This window comes from Oncorhynchus keta, chromosome 22 (genome assembly GCF_023373465.1).
Source record: "Oncorhynchus keta strain PuntledgeMale-10-30-2019 chromosome 22, Oket_V2, whole genome shotgun sequence".
NCBI classification, from domain to species: domain Eukaryota; kingdom Metazoa; phylum Chordata; class Actinopteri; order Salmoniformes; family Salmonidae; genus Oncorhynchus; species Oncorhynchus keta.
Genome location: NC_068442.1, coordinates 33,704,690 through 33,722,066, shown reverse-complemented (window position 1 = coordinate 33,722,066; position 17,377 = coordinate 33,704,690). Strand labels below are relative to the sequence as shown.

Genomic DNA, 17,377 nt, shown 5'->3' with positions numbered 1-17,377 from the left:
TGCATCATTCTTAAATGGAAGAAGTTTGGTACCACAAAGACTCTTCCTAGAGCTGGCCGCCAGGCCAAACTGAGCAATTGGGAGAGAAGGGCATTGGTCAGAGATGTGACCAAGAATCCGATGGTTACTCTGACAGAGCTCCAATAATGTTCCAACCGGAGAATTCCTTTGTCTGTAGAAAAGCAATGGAACGCGAGCTACCTCTCACGTGATAGGGCGTCACGAGCTTGTGGCACTCTGCCAGACCACTGACTCAAAGAGCCCTTATGAGCCCCTCCTTTACAGTAGAAGCCTCAAACAAGTTTCTAAAGACTGTTGACATCTAGTGGAAGCCTTAGGAAGTGCAACATGACCAATATCCCACTGTATCTTCAATAGGGAATGAGTTGACCAACCTCAGATTTCCCACTTCCTGGTTGGATTTTTTCTCAGGTTTTTGCCTGCCATATGCGTTATGTTATACTCACAGACATCATTCAAACAGTTTTAGAAACTTCAGAGTGTTTTCTATCTAAATATACTAAAAATATGCATATATTAGTAACTGGTACGGAGTAGCAGGCAGTTTACTCTGGGAACCTCTGGGCACATTATTCATCCAGCTACTCAATACTGCCCCCCGCCATAAGAAGTTAACCTCTACTACTTGCTCCCTACCTTATAAATAGGACTTGATCCAGCCTAGAGGGATACTGCTTAACCCCAGTGCCTCCAGAATGGAGATTAGGAGACAGTGGTTAACTGTATCAAAGTCCTTCTATAGGTCAAGCAGTACTATTCCACAGAGATTTCCTTTATCAATCTCTTTCCTGATGGAGTCAGTCAAGTAAAGTAGGCATGAATCAGTGGAGTATGTTTTTTTGAAACCAGACTGAAAATCATACATTAGACTTTGTTGACATATCTATAAATTTGCTCATGTACAACTCTCTCCAGAATCTTTGATGTTATACTGAGGATAAATACAGGCCAATAATTCTCAGGGTCAGACTTCATCACCTTCTTATACAGAGGTGTAACTTTAGTGTGTTTCATGTCCCTGGGAAAGATGCCTTGTTCAAGAGAGATATTAACGATATGAGTAAAACAAGGGGCAATTTGAATCTATAAGAAATCTTACAGGAATATTATCCAGGCCTGAGGCTTTGAAACATTTAAGCTCTGCTAGCATACTGGCTATTTTAGCTGTTGCTACCTTTGCAAAATAAAAAGTGTTTAGATGAACCCCTAACTCGGCATAATACTTCTTGAAATGGTCGTTTCCATACAAACCAGAACTACTGGGCAGTGTGTTAACCAGCTTGCTGGCAACAGAAAAAAAAGAGTTGAATTCATTGGCAGTCTCTGCTTTTTCATATGCCATCTCCTCTCTAACGTGTAGTCCAATACCGTTTAGTTTGTTTTTGGTTGTACTACTACAGCCTAGTTCCTTAAATTATTTCCAAGGCTTTTTAGGATCATTTTTGATCTCAATGATTTTATCAGCAAAATAACACCTCTTAGCTACATCCATCCTGCCCTGTGCTTTATTTCTGTGACGTTTACAGTTGAAGTCAGAAGTTCACATACATCATAGCCAAATACATTTCATCTCAGTTTTTCGGCTTTAATCTGACCCGTCTAATTCACCACATCAAGTAATCTACAATGAAAGGCTTCCCAAGCACTGTCTACCCCTACGCTTTCCAGCACATGTGATGAGTCAATTTTACCCACTTGCTCCCCAAACATGTCAACACAGTATTTTTTGAGTCCTCTGATTCTAACAGTTTTGTGATACTTAAATATATGTTTAAAAACCCTCCTTGTGCAAAATGTAATAACATAATGACTGATTCCATGTACTATTACCCCACTCTGCGATATTTTGGATTTATCAGACACCAATATTAAATCAATCGTACTTTGCACTGTTTCACATACCCTGGTGGGATCTTTTATAATTTGTGTCAGAGCAAATGATCTACAGAAGTGCATAAATACATTGTGGGTTGGACTATCCTTTTTGCAGACATCAGTATTGAAATCCCCTAACAAAAGTATTTCCTTCACCAGCTAATTATTACAGTTTGACAACACAATTTCGAGACCTTCTTAGAATGCCTTCTGATTGGGCGGCCTGTAACACACCCCTAATCAAAAATCTACGTAATCCCCAAAAGTAATTATTTATCTTGAGAGGGCCATAAACAATAACTAGCAATGCTGCATACTCCGAAAAAGGTTCAAATCTCACCTTTCTGGTAAAAATAGATATGCATTTCTGAAGTGTTGTCACTTTTGAGGACACAAGCTCAAGTACACCAGTGGAGGCTCCTCAGAGGAGGACCATCCTCCTCAGTGAATTTCATAAAAATAAAAATAGTGAAATGTTTAAAATGTTATCCTTTTTTGATAAAACTATACTATATATTAACAAGTCACCAAATAACTGATTAAAACACACTGTTTTGCAATGAAGGTCTACAGTAGCCTCAACAGCACTCATTCAATACAAAACCTAAGAGGCTCAATTTTCTCACCCCCTTCCATAGACTTACACAGTAATTATGACAAGTTCTGGAGGACGTCCTCCAAACTATCAGAGCTCTTGCTGCATGAACTGACATGTCCACCCAATCAAAGGATCCACCCTCTCCCCAACGGTGTGATTGCTACTTCTGAGGGTTTAGAGCTTGAGGTAGTCACTTCATACAAGTACTTGCGAGTATGGCTAGACGGTATCCTGTCCTTCTCTCAGCACATATCCAAGCTGCAGGCTAAGGTTAAATCTAGACTTGGTTTCCTCTATTGTAATCGCTCCTCTTTCACCCCACCAGCCAAACTAACCCTGATTCAGATGACCATCCTACCCATGCTAGATTACGGAGACATCATTTATAGATTGGCAGGTAAGGGTGCTCTCGGGTGGCTAGAAGTTCTTTATCATTTGGCAATGAGATTTGCCACCAATGCTCCTTATAGGACACATCAATGCACTCTATCCTACTCTGTAAACTAGTCATCTCTGTTTACCTGTCGCAAGACCCATTGGTTGATGCTTATTTTAAAACCCTCTTAGGCCTCACTCCCCTCCTATCTGAGATACCTACTGCAGCCCTCATCCTCCACATACACCACCCGTTTTGCCAGTCACATTCTGTTAAAGGTCCCCAAAGCACACACATCCCTGGGTCGCTCCTCTTTCAGTTCGCTGCAGCTAGCGACTAGAACAAGCTGCAAAAAACACTCAAAGCAGACCGTTTTATCTCCATCTCTTCATTCAAAGACTCAGTCGTGGACACTCTTACTGACAGTTATGGCTGCTTCACGGGATGTATTGCTGTCTCTACCTTCTTGCTCTTTGTGTTGCTGTCTGTACCCAATAATATTTGTACCATGTTTTGTGCTGCTACCATGTTGTGCTTGATATAGTGTTGTGGTGTCTCGCTTGTTGTGATGTGTGTTTTGTCCTATTTTTTTATTTTTAATCCCAGCCCCCATCCCAGGAGCAATGAGGCCACAATGAAGCAGTCATGATGGCATACACTGGAAAATGACACAAGGAGTGAAAGGAATTATGACAAAATACCCAATGATTGCTGATTCATTGCCTGGACATGGAACAAACCTTCTCACTTGATGTGAGATTACTTAAAACGCAAAACTCTACATAACAGATAACAAGAGTATGAAAGAAATGACTGTATATCTTACTTATCCAAAATAGAAATGACAGATACTTATAGGATTTAGTGCAGTTGCAGTGACCAGGAGTGACTTCTTGGATTTGGAGTCCCATAGAGATCCACTGAGACTAGATTAGAGTGAAAAGTGAAGATGCACAGTAACTACAATGATCAGATGATTATGATAACTTGACAATATGTGCAGTGTCATAACATAAATTAATATAACTTTATAGAATGACAACATAACGTGGCATTAGAGTCAGACTATGGTCATGGTTGTGGTATGATCCTACCGTACGACACTGGAAGCGGAGGACTGACCATCAGGGACCAGAGCCGGAGAGTGAGGGTACAGGGGTCAGGGGGTCTGGTGGTACTGGCAGGACATCCGTTATCCATATCACATTTCAACTCCATGGTCAATTGTTATGAAGCTTTTCAAGTTTGATGGTTGATTTGTGTTATTTATCAGCAGTTATAGAAAACATACTGGACTACATTTTACATTTACATTACATTTAAGTCATTTAGCAGACGCTCTTATCCAGAGCGACTTACAAATTGGTGCATTCACCTTATGACATCCAGTGGAACAGCCACTTTACAATAGTGCATCTAATAGATTGTTAGAGCCACAGTTGATCTTATACAGGTCATGAGACTTGAGGCTGAGACTGACATGCTGCTGATCTGTGAGGAGTAGGATCCAGCCATGTGGTTGTAGCTGTATCCATAGCCAGGAGGAGCAGGGGAGACCAGCTGGTTGGGGGAAAGGAGGCTGTGGTTGGGCGGCAGGCTCTTAGAGGGCTGGTAGGACTGAGAGGCTGTGGTACATGAAGAATTGACATTACTGGCAATACTACACAACACATATTCGACTAATGACAAGAATCACAAGCTTGTAATTTTTCTTTGAATCATGAATGTAGATAAACAGCTAAAGATGCATATCACTGAGAGTCCACAGTCATGGTCATGAGTCATGGTTGCTGTGAAAGGAACTACTTATTATCACAAACTTATATACCATTTGACTCTTGTAAGGTCATTGAACACATGTTTAGAATACTGCTCCAGTGCCATATTTAGACTCAGAGAGCCCTACTTATTCATAACCACTAAATCAGATGTCCAATGCCAGAGAAGATCGTATTATTCTCCTTCTTATGTAAGACTGCATATTTGAATTGTCATGCTGACATTTTTGTTTTTCTCACTGTTGAAATGTTGTCATTGATCATGTGAATCCTGGGGTCCTGCATTAAACAGTATTATACAAGCATTTATCTGTGTTATTGCAAACATGCACAGTATGTAAACTACATGTACACTGCTCGGTAGCCTAGTGGTTAAGAGCATTGGGACTGGCACTTATTGCTCCTGTAAGTTGTGTATCTGCTAAGTTATGTAAACATCCAACAGTAATTTTGAAATGCTCTGACAGACAGTCTGATGCTCTGTTGATTCTGAGGCATTAGCTATGCCATAGTCTCTGGTTCATGGTCATCCACGCTGTCCGGGCAAATACTCGCTACAGCATCATAGAATTCACCCTGGATAAAACAAAAGAATATGTATACGTAATTTAACAGCAACTTTAATTAGAGCAATATACTGTACCACTAAAATAACTGGAAGTGATATCCAGTAAAGTATCAGAAAACAACTGGAGTGTGTTGGAGTGTGTTGGGCAAGTTCATTTTGCATCGCTATGTCCCGTGGACGGGGTTTACACCTTCTATACCATTGTATTACATCTCTACCCACTCAGAGCGCCAGCCATTGAAAAAACAAACTTGCCCATATATTGAGGATTGTAACGGAAATGAGGTAAAATATTTTTAAAGCTTCTTTTTGGTTTCAATTAGCACTTACTGACATCATATTGCAGTAGACTGGATCCTCGGATGACCTATAATAATAATATATGCCATTTAGCTGACGCTTTTATCCAAAGCGACTTACAGTCATGTGTGCATACATTCTACGTGTGGGTGGTCCCGGGAATCGAACCCACTAACCTGGCGTTACAAGCGCCATGCTCTACCAACTGAGCCACAGAAGGACCACAACCTCTGGCAACCAATTGAACTGAGATGGCTGTTATTTGCTAAACTGGATGTGGGCATGGAGGGAGTGAGGGCTCAGCATCATGTGGTGGAGGGTAGAATCTGAAGTTGTTACAGTGATGGTCCATCCTGCTGGATCAAATCAAATGTATTTATATAGCCCTTCGTACATCAGCTGATATCTCAAAGTGCTGTACAGAAACCCAGCCTAAAACCCCAAACAGCAAGCAATGCAGGTGTAGAAGCACGGTGTCTAGGAAAAACTCCCTAGAAAGGCCAAAACCTAGGAAGAAACCTAGAGAGGAACCAGGCTATGTGGGCCAGTCCTCTTCTGGCTGTGCCGGGTGGAGATTATAACAGAACATGGCCAAGATGTTCAAATGTTCATAAATGACCAGCATGGTCGAATAATAATAAGGCAGAACAGTTGAAACTGGAGCAGCAGCACAGTCAGGTGGAAGTTGAAACTGGAGCAGCAGCATGGCCAGGTGGACTGGGGACAGCAAGGAGTCATCATGTCAGGTAGTCCTGGGGCATGGTCCTAGGGCTCAGGTCCTCTGAGAGAGAGAAAGAAAGAGAGAAGGAGAGAATTAGAGAATGCACACTTAGATTCACACAGGACACCGAATAGGACAGGAGAAGTACTCCAGATATAACAAACTGACCCTAGCCCCCCGACACAAACTACTGCAGCATAAATACTGGAGGCTGAGACAGGAGGGGTCAGGAGACACTGTGGCCCCATCCGAGGACACCCCCGGACAGGGCCAAACAGGAAGGATATAACCCCACCCACTTTGCCAAAGCACAGCCCCCACACCACTAGAGGGATATCTTCAACCATCAACTTACCATCCTGAGACAAGGCTGAGTATAGCCCACAAAGATCGGCATAAGAGAGCCCCAGTAAGCCAGTGACTCAGCCCCTGTAATAGGGTTTGAGGCAGAGAATCCCAGTGGAAAGAGGGGAACCGGCCAGGCAGAGACAGCAAGGACGGTTCGTTGCTCCAGAGCCTTTCCGTTCACCTTCCCACTCCTGGGCCAGACTACACTCAATCATATGACCCACTGAAGAGATGAGTCTTCAGTAAAGACTTAAAGGTTGAGACCGAGTTTGTGTCTCTGACATGGGTAGGCAGACCGTTCCATAACAATTGAGCTCTATAGGAGAAAGCCCTGCCTCCAGCTGTTTGCTTAGAAAATCTAGGGACAATTAGGAGGCCTGCGTCTTGTGACCGTAGCGTACGTGTAGGTATGTACGGCAGGACCAAATCAGAGAGATAGGTAGGAGGAAGCCCATGTAATGCTTTGTAGGTTAGCAGTAAAACCTTGAAATTTTACAGGAAGCCAGTGTAGAGAGGCTAGCACTGGAGTAATATGATCTAATTGTTTGGTTCTAGTCAGGATTCTAGCAGCCGTATTTAGCACTAACTGAAGTTTATTTAGTGCTTTATCCGGGTAGCCGGAAAGTAGAGCATTGCAGTAGTCTAACCTAGAGGTGACAAAAGCATGGATTAATTTTTCTGCATCATTTTTGGACAGAAGGTTTCTGATTTTTGCAATGTTACGTAGATGGAAAAAAGCTGTCCTCGAAATGGTCTTGATATGTTCTTCAAAAGAGAGATCAGGGTCCAGAGTAACGCTGAGGTCCTTCACAGTTTTATTTGAGACGACTGTACAACCATTAAGATTAATTGTCAGATTCAACAGAAGATCTCTTTGTTTCTTGGGACCAAGAACAAGAACAAGCATCTCTGTTTTGTCCGAGTTTAATAGTAGAAAGTTTGCAGCCATCCACTTCCTTATGTCTGAAACACATGCTTCTAGCGAGGGCAATTTTGGGGCTTCACCATGTTTCATTGAAATGTACAGCTGTGTGTCATCCGCATAGCAGTGAAAGTTAACATTATGTTTTCGAATAACATCCCCAAGAGGTAAAATATATAGTGAAAACAATAGTGGTCCTAAAACGGAACCTTGAGGAACACCGAAATTTACAGTTGATTTGTCAGAGGACAAACCATTCACAGAGACAAACTGATATCTTTCCGACAGATAAGATCTAAACCAGGCCAGAACTTGTCCGTGTAGACCAATTTGGGTTTCCAATCTCTCCAAAAGAATATGGTGATCGATGGTATCAAAAGCAGCACTAAGGTCTAGGAGCACGAGGACAGATGCAGAGCCTCGGTCCGATGCCATTAAAATGTAATTTACCACCTTCACAAGTGCCGTCTCAGTGCTATGATGGGGTCTAAAACCAGACTGAAGCATTTCGTATACATTGTTTGTCTTCAGGAAGGCAGTGAGTTGCTGCGCAACAGCCTTCTCTAAAACTTTTGAGAGGAATGGAAGATTCGATATAGGCCGATAGTTTTTTTTATATTTTCTGGGTCAAGGTTTGGCTTTTTCAAGAGAGGCATTATTACTGCCACTTTTAGTGAGTTTGGTACACATCCGGTGGATAGAGAGCCGTTTATTATGTTCAACATAGGAGGGCCAAGCACAGGAAGCAGCTCTTTCAGTAGTTTAGTTGGAATAGGGTCCAGTATGCAGCTTGAAGGTTTAGAGGCCATGATTATTTTCATCATTGTGTCAAGAGATATAGTACTAAAACACTTGAGCGTCTCTCTTGATCCTAGGTCCTGGCAGAGTTGTGCAGACTCAGGACAACTGAAGTTTGGAGGAATACGCAGATTTAAAGAGGAGTCCGTAATTTGCTTTCTAATAATCATAATCTTTTCCTCAAAGAAGTTCATGAATTTATCACTGCTAAAGTGAAAGTCTTCCTCTCTTGGGGAATGCTGCTTTTTAGTTAGCTTTGCGACAGTATCAAAAAGGAATTTCGGATTGTTCTTATTTTCCTCAATTAAGTTCGAAAAATAGGATGATCGAGCAGCAGTAAGGGCTCTTCGGTACTGCACGGTACTGTCTTTCCAAGCTAGTCGGAAGACTTCCAGTTTGGTGTGGCGCCATTTCCGTTCCAATTTTCTGGAAGCTTGCTTCAAAGCTTGGGTATTTTCTGTGTACCAGGGAGCTAGTTTCTTATGAGAAATGTTTTTAGTTTTTAGGGGTGCAACTGCATCTAGGGTATTGCGCAAGGTTAAATTGAGATCCTCAGTTAGGTGGTTAACTGATTTTTGTCCTCTGGCGTCCTTGGGTAGACAGAGGGAATCTGGAAGGACATCAAGGAATCTTTGTGTTGTCTGTGAATTTATAGCACGACTTTTGATGTTCCTTGGTTGGGGTCTGAGCAGATTATTTGTTGCAATTGCAAACGTAATAAAATGGTGGTCCGATAGTCCAGGATTATGAGGAAAAACATTAAAATCCACAACAATTATTCCATGGGACAAAACTAGGTCCAGCGTATGACTGTGACAGTGAGTGGGTCCAGAGACATGTTGGACAAAACCCACTGAGTCGATGATGGCTCTGAAAGCCTTTTGGAGTGGGTCTGTGGACTTTTCCATGTGAATATTAAAGTCACCAAAGATTATAATATTATCTGCTATGACTACAAGGTCCGATAGGAATTCAGGGAACTCAGTGAGAAACGCTGTATATAGCCCAGGAGGCCTGTAAACAGTAGCTATAAAAAGTGATTGAGTAGGCTGCATAGATTTCATGACTAGAAGCTCAAAAGACAAAAACTTCATTTTTTTTTTTGTAAATTGAAATTTGCTATCGTAAATGTTAGCAACACCTCCGCCTTTACGGGATGCACGGGGGATATGGTCACTAGTGTTGCCAGGAGGTGAGGCCTCATTTAAAACAGTAAATTCATCAGGCTTAAGCCATGTTTCAGTCAGGCCAATCACATCAAGATTATGATCAGTGATTAGTTCATTGACTTTAATTGCCTTTGAAATAAGGGATCTAACATTAAGTAGCCCTATTTTGAGATGTGAGGTATCATGATCTCTTTCAGTAATGACAGGAATGGAGGTGGTCTTTATCCTTGTGAGATTGCTAAGGCGAACACCGCCATGTTTAGTTTTGCCCAACCTAGGTCGAGGCACAGACACGGTCTCAATGGTGATAGCTGAGCTGACTACACTGACTGTGCTAGTGGCAGACTCCACTATGCTGGCAGGCTGGCTAACAGCCTGCTGCCTGGCCTGTACCCTATTTCATTGTGGAGCTAGAGGAGTTAGAGCCCTGTCTATGTTGGTAGATAAGATGAGAGCACCCTCCAGCTAGGATGGAGTCCGTCACTCCTCAGCAGGTCAGGCTTGGTCCTGTTTGTGGGTGAGTCCCAGAAAGAGGGCCAATTATCTACAAATTCTATCTTTTGGGAGGGGCAGAAAACAGTTTTCAACCAGTGATTGAGTTGTGAGACTCTGCTGTAGAGCTCATCACTCCGCCTAACTGGGAGGGGGGCAGAGACAATTACTCGATGCCGACACATCTTTTTAGCTGCTCAGCAGCTGCTCTGCTGTACCATGACCATTCCAACTGAACCATGGGGAATCACTCCTGGCACACTGTCTGTGTGATCTCCTGAATCAATGTTGACTTCTCATGGCAACATTTCTGTGTTTTTGTCAAACCACATTGCATTTTGGGGCGTATACTACCACCTACTTTCGAGTCCATTCGCTCATTTTCATACTATAATAATATAATATATGCCATTTAGCAGACGCTTTTATCCAAAGCGACTTACAGTCATGTGTGCATACATTCTATGTATGGGTGGTCCCGGGAATCGAACCCACTACCCTGGCGTTACAAGCGCCATGCTCTACCAACTGAGCTACAGTCATACCTCTGACATGCTGTAATGATAAATAATAATAATAATAATAATTTTTAAAAAGTGGTGTAATAGCCTACAGTTTTCTTGAAATGTAGTTTGATTAATGTGATAGGCTCATGTCTTACATGTACGGTGTATCCCTGTCCCCACTTTATTTTGCCGGTGTTGTTCCGAAAATCGCCCCCTGCCATAATCCCTCCCCCTCCCTTCTAATTTCCTTAATTTTGTGGCTAGAGTGAAATATTTTCTGTGACACAAATCAGAGTCAAATACTTTCTATAGAACAAACTTCACAAACTTCATAGGCAACCGAAATTAATAATTCATGTATGTGCGTTATATTAAACATAGAGGGAATAACTATGGATGAATATGGCTGAATTATTATCCTTACACTTTAAAAAATACTAGTCAAATAAGACATGGGAGAGATGACGAGTTTTGGCAAAGAGATGTATTTATAGACTAATACAAAATCAGTCGCGGATTTCGGTATCCGGGACATGGCGGGGGCGGCACGAGAGGGCGCCGAAGGGGGATTCTTATAAAATGTATACGTTTGATTTGGGTCGCCAAATGCGCCGAGTGGTGTTTTGGGGTTGCACTTTGGACTAGTAGTAAATAAGGAGAATGGAGCGGAAACAGTTCAGACACGAAATCAAGCGTACCTACCCTCATTGGTCCATTCGAGTTGCTATGAAATTGAAACCACGCCTTCAGATTGTATCGCTACAAAAATTACGTCTGGACACTGAGACCGATCATACTTCTTCTTCATTAAACAAAGTTAACAGACATCTACTAACTATGACTCTAAAATTCACAAAATGTCAATCTGTACTAATCACTGGAGCGAGCAGAGGCCTCGGTCTACAAATGGTGAAAGACCTGGCAAGAAGCACCGAGAGACCCAAAACAATAATAGCGACTGTTCGCAATCCAGCCGCAGCACAGGTAGGAGAACATCATGTTCAACTTGTTTGGTGAATTTCCACGTAATGGAAATACACGTTTGAGGATTCGCCTTTGCTTTAAACTTAGGGATATATAATAAAAGTTGATCTTCATTTCAGGATCTTCAAAATATTGCCAAGTCCTGCAAAGGTGTTTATATTGTACAGCTTGGTGAGTTGCATAGCCTACATCATTTGTAAAACTTGGACACAGGAGCTAGGGTGCAGTGTGATGCTGATTTGCCACATTTTGTTGGGTAATCGGTATATGATCCCATGTGCATCATGTGCCATGCATGGTTTGGATACATGCCCCATTGTGCCGTACTTGTTAAACAAGCAAAAGGCACAAGAAACACTGTATTGGTATTTCCCCGTGTGTTCCTCTCAGGGATTTTCTCCCTTCAAACTCATTGGAGTAACTAAAACGTATATTACACGCTCAATTATATGTTTGTAGGACTCAACAGAACATGCTGAAATCCCAAACTGAAGTAAACCAATACTGTAAAAAAAACAAGGAGAAAAACGAAAACTAAATTCTGTTTGTTTCCTGTGAAGTTCCTTTTTGAATGGTAATGGGTCTATGATCTCTTTCGTATCAGATGTTGTCAGCCAGTCAAGTATAGACTCAGCATTGCAAGCGGTGTCATCTATACTTGGAAGTGATGGGCTGAATTGCCTCATAAACAACGCAGCCATCAATCTATCCACTGATCTGAAGACAGTGACACCTGACGCCATGATGAAGACTTTCGAGAGTAATACTGTTGCCCCTCTTTTTGTCACCAAGGTAAATCAATGTGTTTCACCTCTAGAAGAGCATGTATGAGAAATATCTTAATTTTCTTGTAGCACAGAGGATATTTTTATTCATGCCCAAATCACACACATTTATGAAAAGTGTCCTACTTCATAAGAAACCTGTATTCTCGCAACTATCTCTAGATCACATCATGTTGTTTCTTGTAGGCATTTCTGCCATTGCTACAGGCAGCTGCTGCACGGGGCACTGGAATGGGGATCCATAGAGCAGCTGTCATTAACATCTCTTCCATACTCGGCTCCATTAAGGTCAACTGGGGAGCCGGAGCAGCCTTCAAAAGCTATGCCTACAGAACCTCAAAGGTGAACAGCAACCATAATGAGCCGTTTCGACAAAGCCCATATAAACATTACAGACCATCTCTGGTTGCAATATTAAGCATAGAATGTTTGGGTGTGGCGATAGTTAATCTGACTGTTCTTATGTGTACATATTCATTACATGTCCTGTCCATCTCATTTTGTTTATATATATATGCAGGCTGCCTTGAACATGACGACAAGGTGTCTGGCCACTGACCTGGAATCTGAAGGGATTCTGTGCATGGCTCTTCACCCTGGCTGGGTGCGCACTGACATGGGTGGCCCACATGTGAGTGTCCCATACTCTTGGTTGAGGCATTTTATGGTTGGGTCCTTTAGAATACATAAAAATACATGGCTGTGTATTTCAATGAGTTGACAGTTGATATGGTGCATTTCCTGTCTCTTATGGATCAGGCGGATTTGAGTCCGGAGGAGAGCATATCATCTTTGCTGTCTGTTATCACTGATCTGACAGAAAATAATCATGGGGGATTCTTGGACTACTCTGGAAACAATCTACAATGGTGAACCTCAACTTGGAAACAGTAACTTGTGGAATGGGTTATGTGCAGTTTTTCAGCTGGTGCTGCCAACAGTTCACTGGGACAAAACACAGCAGAGATCACAGAATAGAACAAACAACTGCAACATCATGCTATTATGTTGCTCAGCAATCTCTGATTCCTTTGTATCTAGTTGGTCCGAGAGAGAACTTGGAGATTTGACATTTTAAATTGGAGACTTTGTTTCATCTGAGTGGTTTGGGTTGAGGTTACACTTTCTAAAGGTAATCTCACTGTTTGAATACAAAATATATACTGTATAATACATATATAGGAATAACAATGTTTTGCCATTCAAAGGTTTTATTCAATCCATTTCTTTCAAATTATAATAAGAACGTGATTAATCTGTATAGTATATTGTTGTTATGATGACACCAGTATAATGGGAAATGTACAGATACTGTTGTTTATAGGCAGGTGAGGCGTAGAGAAGAGATCAGTTGAACTAGGGCTGATCCATCTCTTCTGATGTGAGAGAGGAAGGCATGGTATCCAGAGCTCCGATTTCTGTAAGGTAGATGACAAAACATTTGAGTGAGCACAGTTAGATGGTTATAACTGATTAGGACTATGCTAGTATTTGTTCTGTTCCAAATGTTGTAGCAAGATATAGCCAAGAATCTTGACTAGAAATGTAATCTGTAAATACATTTGAAATACAAATATAACCAGACCATATGAAAAACATGATTATTTTACTATTTTTGGAACATGTCAAAAAACCTGATTTTTATTCATTAAAAAAATAACAATCAAGAGAATGCTGTCAGTGTTTTTGCTGTAATTAATTGTTGTAATTAAACATTAATAACAGACACCATGAACTTACCTTTAAGTTTCAGGTATGATAAGAAGTCAATGACAGTGTGTATTACATCCTCATCTGCTATTCTCAAGGCACCTGCAAAATAAGAGACCATCATGAGGTGTAGACTACACGGAGTAAAGCAGACTTACTGTACAGTATGTCATCTACTCTAAATATAATTGATTTACCCTCTCATAGGCCAATGAAATGTAGGCTATACGATTTGACAAGGCTTTAGCTTCTCACCTGTTTTGAAGTCATCGTCCAGGGGCATGCCTCTCTTTCCAGCAAGGCCATGCTTGTCACTGAGAGTGCGGTGACCGTCAATGCCGTCTGAACAACAAAACAAAAACATAGTTTGCGCAGCTGATTTTGACCCATTCCCTAGATGAAATCCCCTTCATTACACACAAACACCGCAACCCTGCCTAAAGCTCACATGACGGCATAAGGCATCCTTTATGATGGTGTGTTTTTCCTTTTATCTGTCAAGAGTCTGAAAAGCAACCTGCAGGGCTTGAGTCATTGAATTGCTGGAAAACATATATTCACCAATGAAATGCGTGAAAGAAAGGCACATAATCATTGACGGAAACAGAACTTGCAATGTTTTTATACATTTTATATATATATCCATCTGAAATTACTATTTTACCCTTCTTCTTTGCATATATAATATATATATATATCATAAGAGGGGCAAGGAGCAGGAAAGACAATGGTTGAAATTACAATATACCTCACCCCATCAACAACTTTAATAAAGGTTTGAGTCAACAGGGCTAGTAATAGTGCACTGAATAATCATGTAAGAGCACTAATTATCTGAAGTGTAATCCTTGAATTTTGACGTTAACCCTTAGCCCTTGATGCGTTTCCCACAGTCATCACGGATCAAGTATAATTACATGCAAAAATGAAATTATCAACTTTGTTCTGACAGTGCCTCTTAGATTAAAAGATCCTGTATCATGGTTTAATAATTCATAAACAAGTGGAAAAACAAACCAATAAACATAAAGTGGCCATGGCTGTGATAAACACTTGGTTGTTGCATTAAGAGTTAAGTCTGCAAATAATAAACAGAGGAGCAAGGCGTCACAGAGCAATTCCTCTGCTGACTTCAATGTCCTGCAGGAGCTATCTTACATTGACTTAGCAGTTCTTCTCTCCCCCTTACGCTGGGATTATCCTTTATCTGTGTTAGGTGATCAATACGACCTGAAACACAGGGATGATGGCATTTTACCTAAATTTACAACAAGGACCTGTGTTATGGGATACATCCTCATTCTGTGTTGACAATAATCCATGAACCTTGGGAATAAATGTGTTCCTGTGCAAATAGGCTTTTCAAAATATAGTCATTTAAAAGGATATAACAAATTAAAATGTTCTGTGTCATCCAATAACGACACAGAACAAGTTTGTTGGAATACATCATGCCACATTACACAGCCAGGTGAAATGTGAAAAAGTATAATAAAAGTATAAACAAATACGAGAAGAGCATGATAATGGAGACAGGGCAGGTGTGTAAATTATAGTTTAGTTAAAAGTACTTGATAGTGACATTTTGACAGTTGTGTGAAAGAGTACATGTATTTAATACATAACAGTCACTTACGGGGACCTAAAAGGTAGCCAGCACTGTTTAGTGTCCACCCTCGCTTCTCTTTACCCTGTTATGAGGCAAACACACACACACACACACACACACACACACACACACACACACACACACACACACACACACACACACACACACACACACACACACACACACACACACACACACACACTCAAATCAGATTCATTATACACGCTGTACAATCATCAGTTTTCTCAACAATTTATCTTATTTTCTGAATGCGAATTGCTTGACCTGACTATAGTGCAAGAACTCAATTATCTCAGTGCTTGTTATGGTGTTATGTCTAGATAATAGACAACAACGTTCATATAATTGTAATGTTGCTTGCAATAGCCTACTTGTAGTTAAAACAATGAGAAAATAAGAGCATTTAAAACAACATTTTGCCAAATACAATAAAATGTTGACCTACCGCAATCACTAATCCAATTGTTTCTGACAGAGCTGCAAACAAAATTAGTGATATGCACACTACTCCAAAAGACTTCTTCATCTAAATCAAGATATTAAAAAGGTGTTAGTTGTAGAAAAACTCTCAATTTTAGAAGTTAAAAGTTGCAAAACAAACATTTCCAAAGAAGTCTTAAAGCGGCTTACCTTTAAAGTTTTGTTCAACAGTACAAGAGATAAAATATAATTTAAAAGTTTAAGGCTTTCTTCAAAATAGGTATGCTTATAGAGTAAGCAAAAATACAATGCAATATTGCAGCAAAGAGATCTTCAATGTCCCTGTCGTGCTTCTGGTTTAGAAGAGAATGATTTTGATGGCCTTTTATAATACACCCCCCACTAAAAAAAATCCTGTTCCTGAAATTCAGACGTCACAACTACCTTCCCCCTCCTGTAGTGGTCATGTCATGATGAAATTACAATAACATCATCATGTTCTTTTTGCAACCTTATGAGACATTGAGTTGGACAATAGTTCTTAAAGTCAGATACATTTTATCACTAATAGAATCTCACGTGATGTCATTTGTAGAAAACATTTTATTATGCATGTATGCATGTCAAAACGAACACTGCTATAAGATCAGTAAATGTAAAATATTAATGTTAGAGCCTCTATGACTGGTAAGATGGTTCAAATGTAAAAATACAAAAACAGTACATACAAACATAGCCTTGAGATAAAAGATAAATTAGGAAGACAAGGGGATACATTTCCATGGGTTTGTGGACAGGTCAATTTTAATAGTCAGAAAAGCAGGAATTCCATAATGGAAAGGTGATATCTATTTCGTAACAATGCATTGGAACTTTTCTGTAGCCTTTATCAACAAACAGTTACCTTAAAAAGCGACTAAAAGGAGATTTTTAAAAAAATAAGTGTTTTTAGATATGGTGATAGGTTACAAAAAGGAGAACAACTACTCACTCAGAGCTTTAAATTAAGTTCTTTATTGAATTAACAGATCAGATATAACAAGAGCCTGAATTATATGAAAATGTCATCCTATCATTGACAGTTTCCATTCATACTGGAGGAGGATGGTAGTTACAGGCTGGACCAAAGAGTACACTAGAAAAGCCACTCCCAGGGCACCATGAACTTCCATTCCAATGAAAGTACAGGTCAGCAGCAACCAAGAGAGAGCAAAATGGGATTCCAACCGCGTGTAACAAAGGCAGGAACCTTTGGACTCTTTGTAAAATGGTTTGTCCTTCCTTAGCTGTCTGGTCTGATCCAGCAAGGGCTACTGGCGGATCTAAAAGTTCTTGTGTCCATTTGTCATTGGTCTGTGTGGAAAATCCTCCATTGT

General features: G+C 40.6%; 2 protein-coding genes across 4 annotated transcripts; one reads left to right on the top strand and one right to left on the bottom strand.

Moving 5' to 3' along the window:
• The first annotated feature begins 11,200 nt into the window (after positions 1–11,200).
• On the top strand, positions 11,201–13,916 carry LOC118401371 (C-factor-like). Of its 2 annotated transcripts, none has more exons than XM_035798829.2 (6): positions 11,201–11,456; positions 11,576–11,627; positions 12,061–12,248; positions 12,530–12,583; positions 12,762–12,872; positions 13,001–13,916. In XM_035798829.2, exons 1-6 carry the CDS (start codon positions 11,310–11,312, stop codon positions 13,112–13,114), a joined length of 666 nt encoding a protein of 221 aa, XP_035654722.1. In that variant the 5' UTR covers positions 11,201–11,309; the 3' UTR covers positions 13,115–13,916. The 2 variants fall into 2 exon arrangements, with proteins under 2 accessions (XP_035654722.1, XP_035654721.1); XM_035798828.2 differs by having other exon boundaries at positions 11,203–11,456; positions 12,428–12,583.
• Positions 13,511–16,360, bottom strand: LOC118401372 (galanin peptides-like). Of its 2 annotated transcripts, XM_035798831.2 has the most exons (7): positions 16,212–16,360; positions 16,027–16,107; positions 15,588–15,642; positions 15,110–15,181; positions 14,207–14,293; positions 13,982–14,053; positions 13,511–13,659 (listed from the first exon to the last, which is right to left on the bottom strand). In XM_035798831.2, the coding sequence occupies exons 2-7, from the start codon at positions 16,105–16,107 to the stop codon at positions 13,598–13,600; spliced, it is 429 nt and encodes a 142-aa protein (XP_035654724.1). In that variant the 5' UTR covers positions 16,212–16,360; the 3' UTR covers positions 13,511–13,597. The 2 variants fall into 2 exon arrangements, with proteins under 2 accessions (XP_035654724.1, XP_035654725.1); XM_035798832.2 differs by lacking the exon at positions 15,110–15,181 and having other exon boundaries at positions 16,212–16,347.
• Between the last annotated feature and the right edge of the window lie 1,017 nt (positions 16,361–17,377).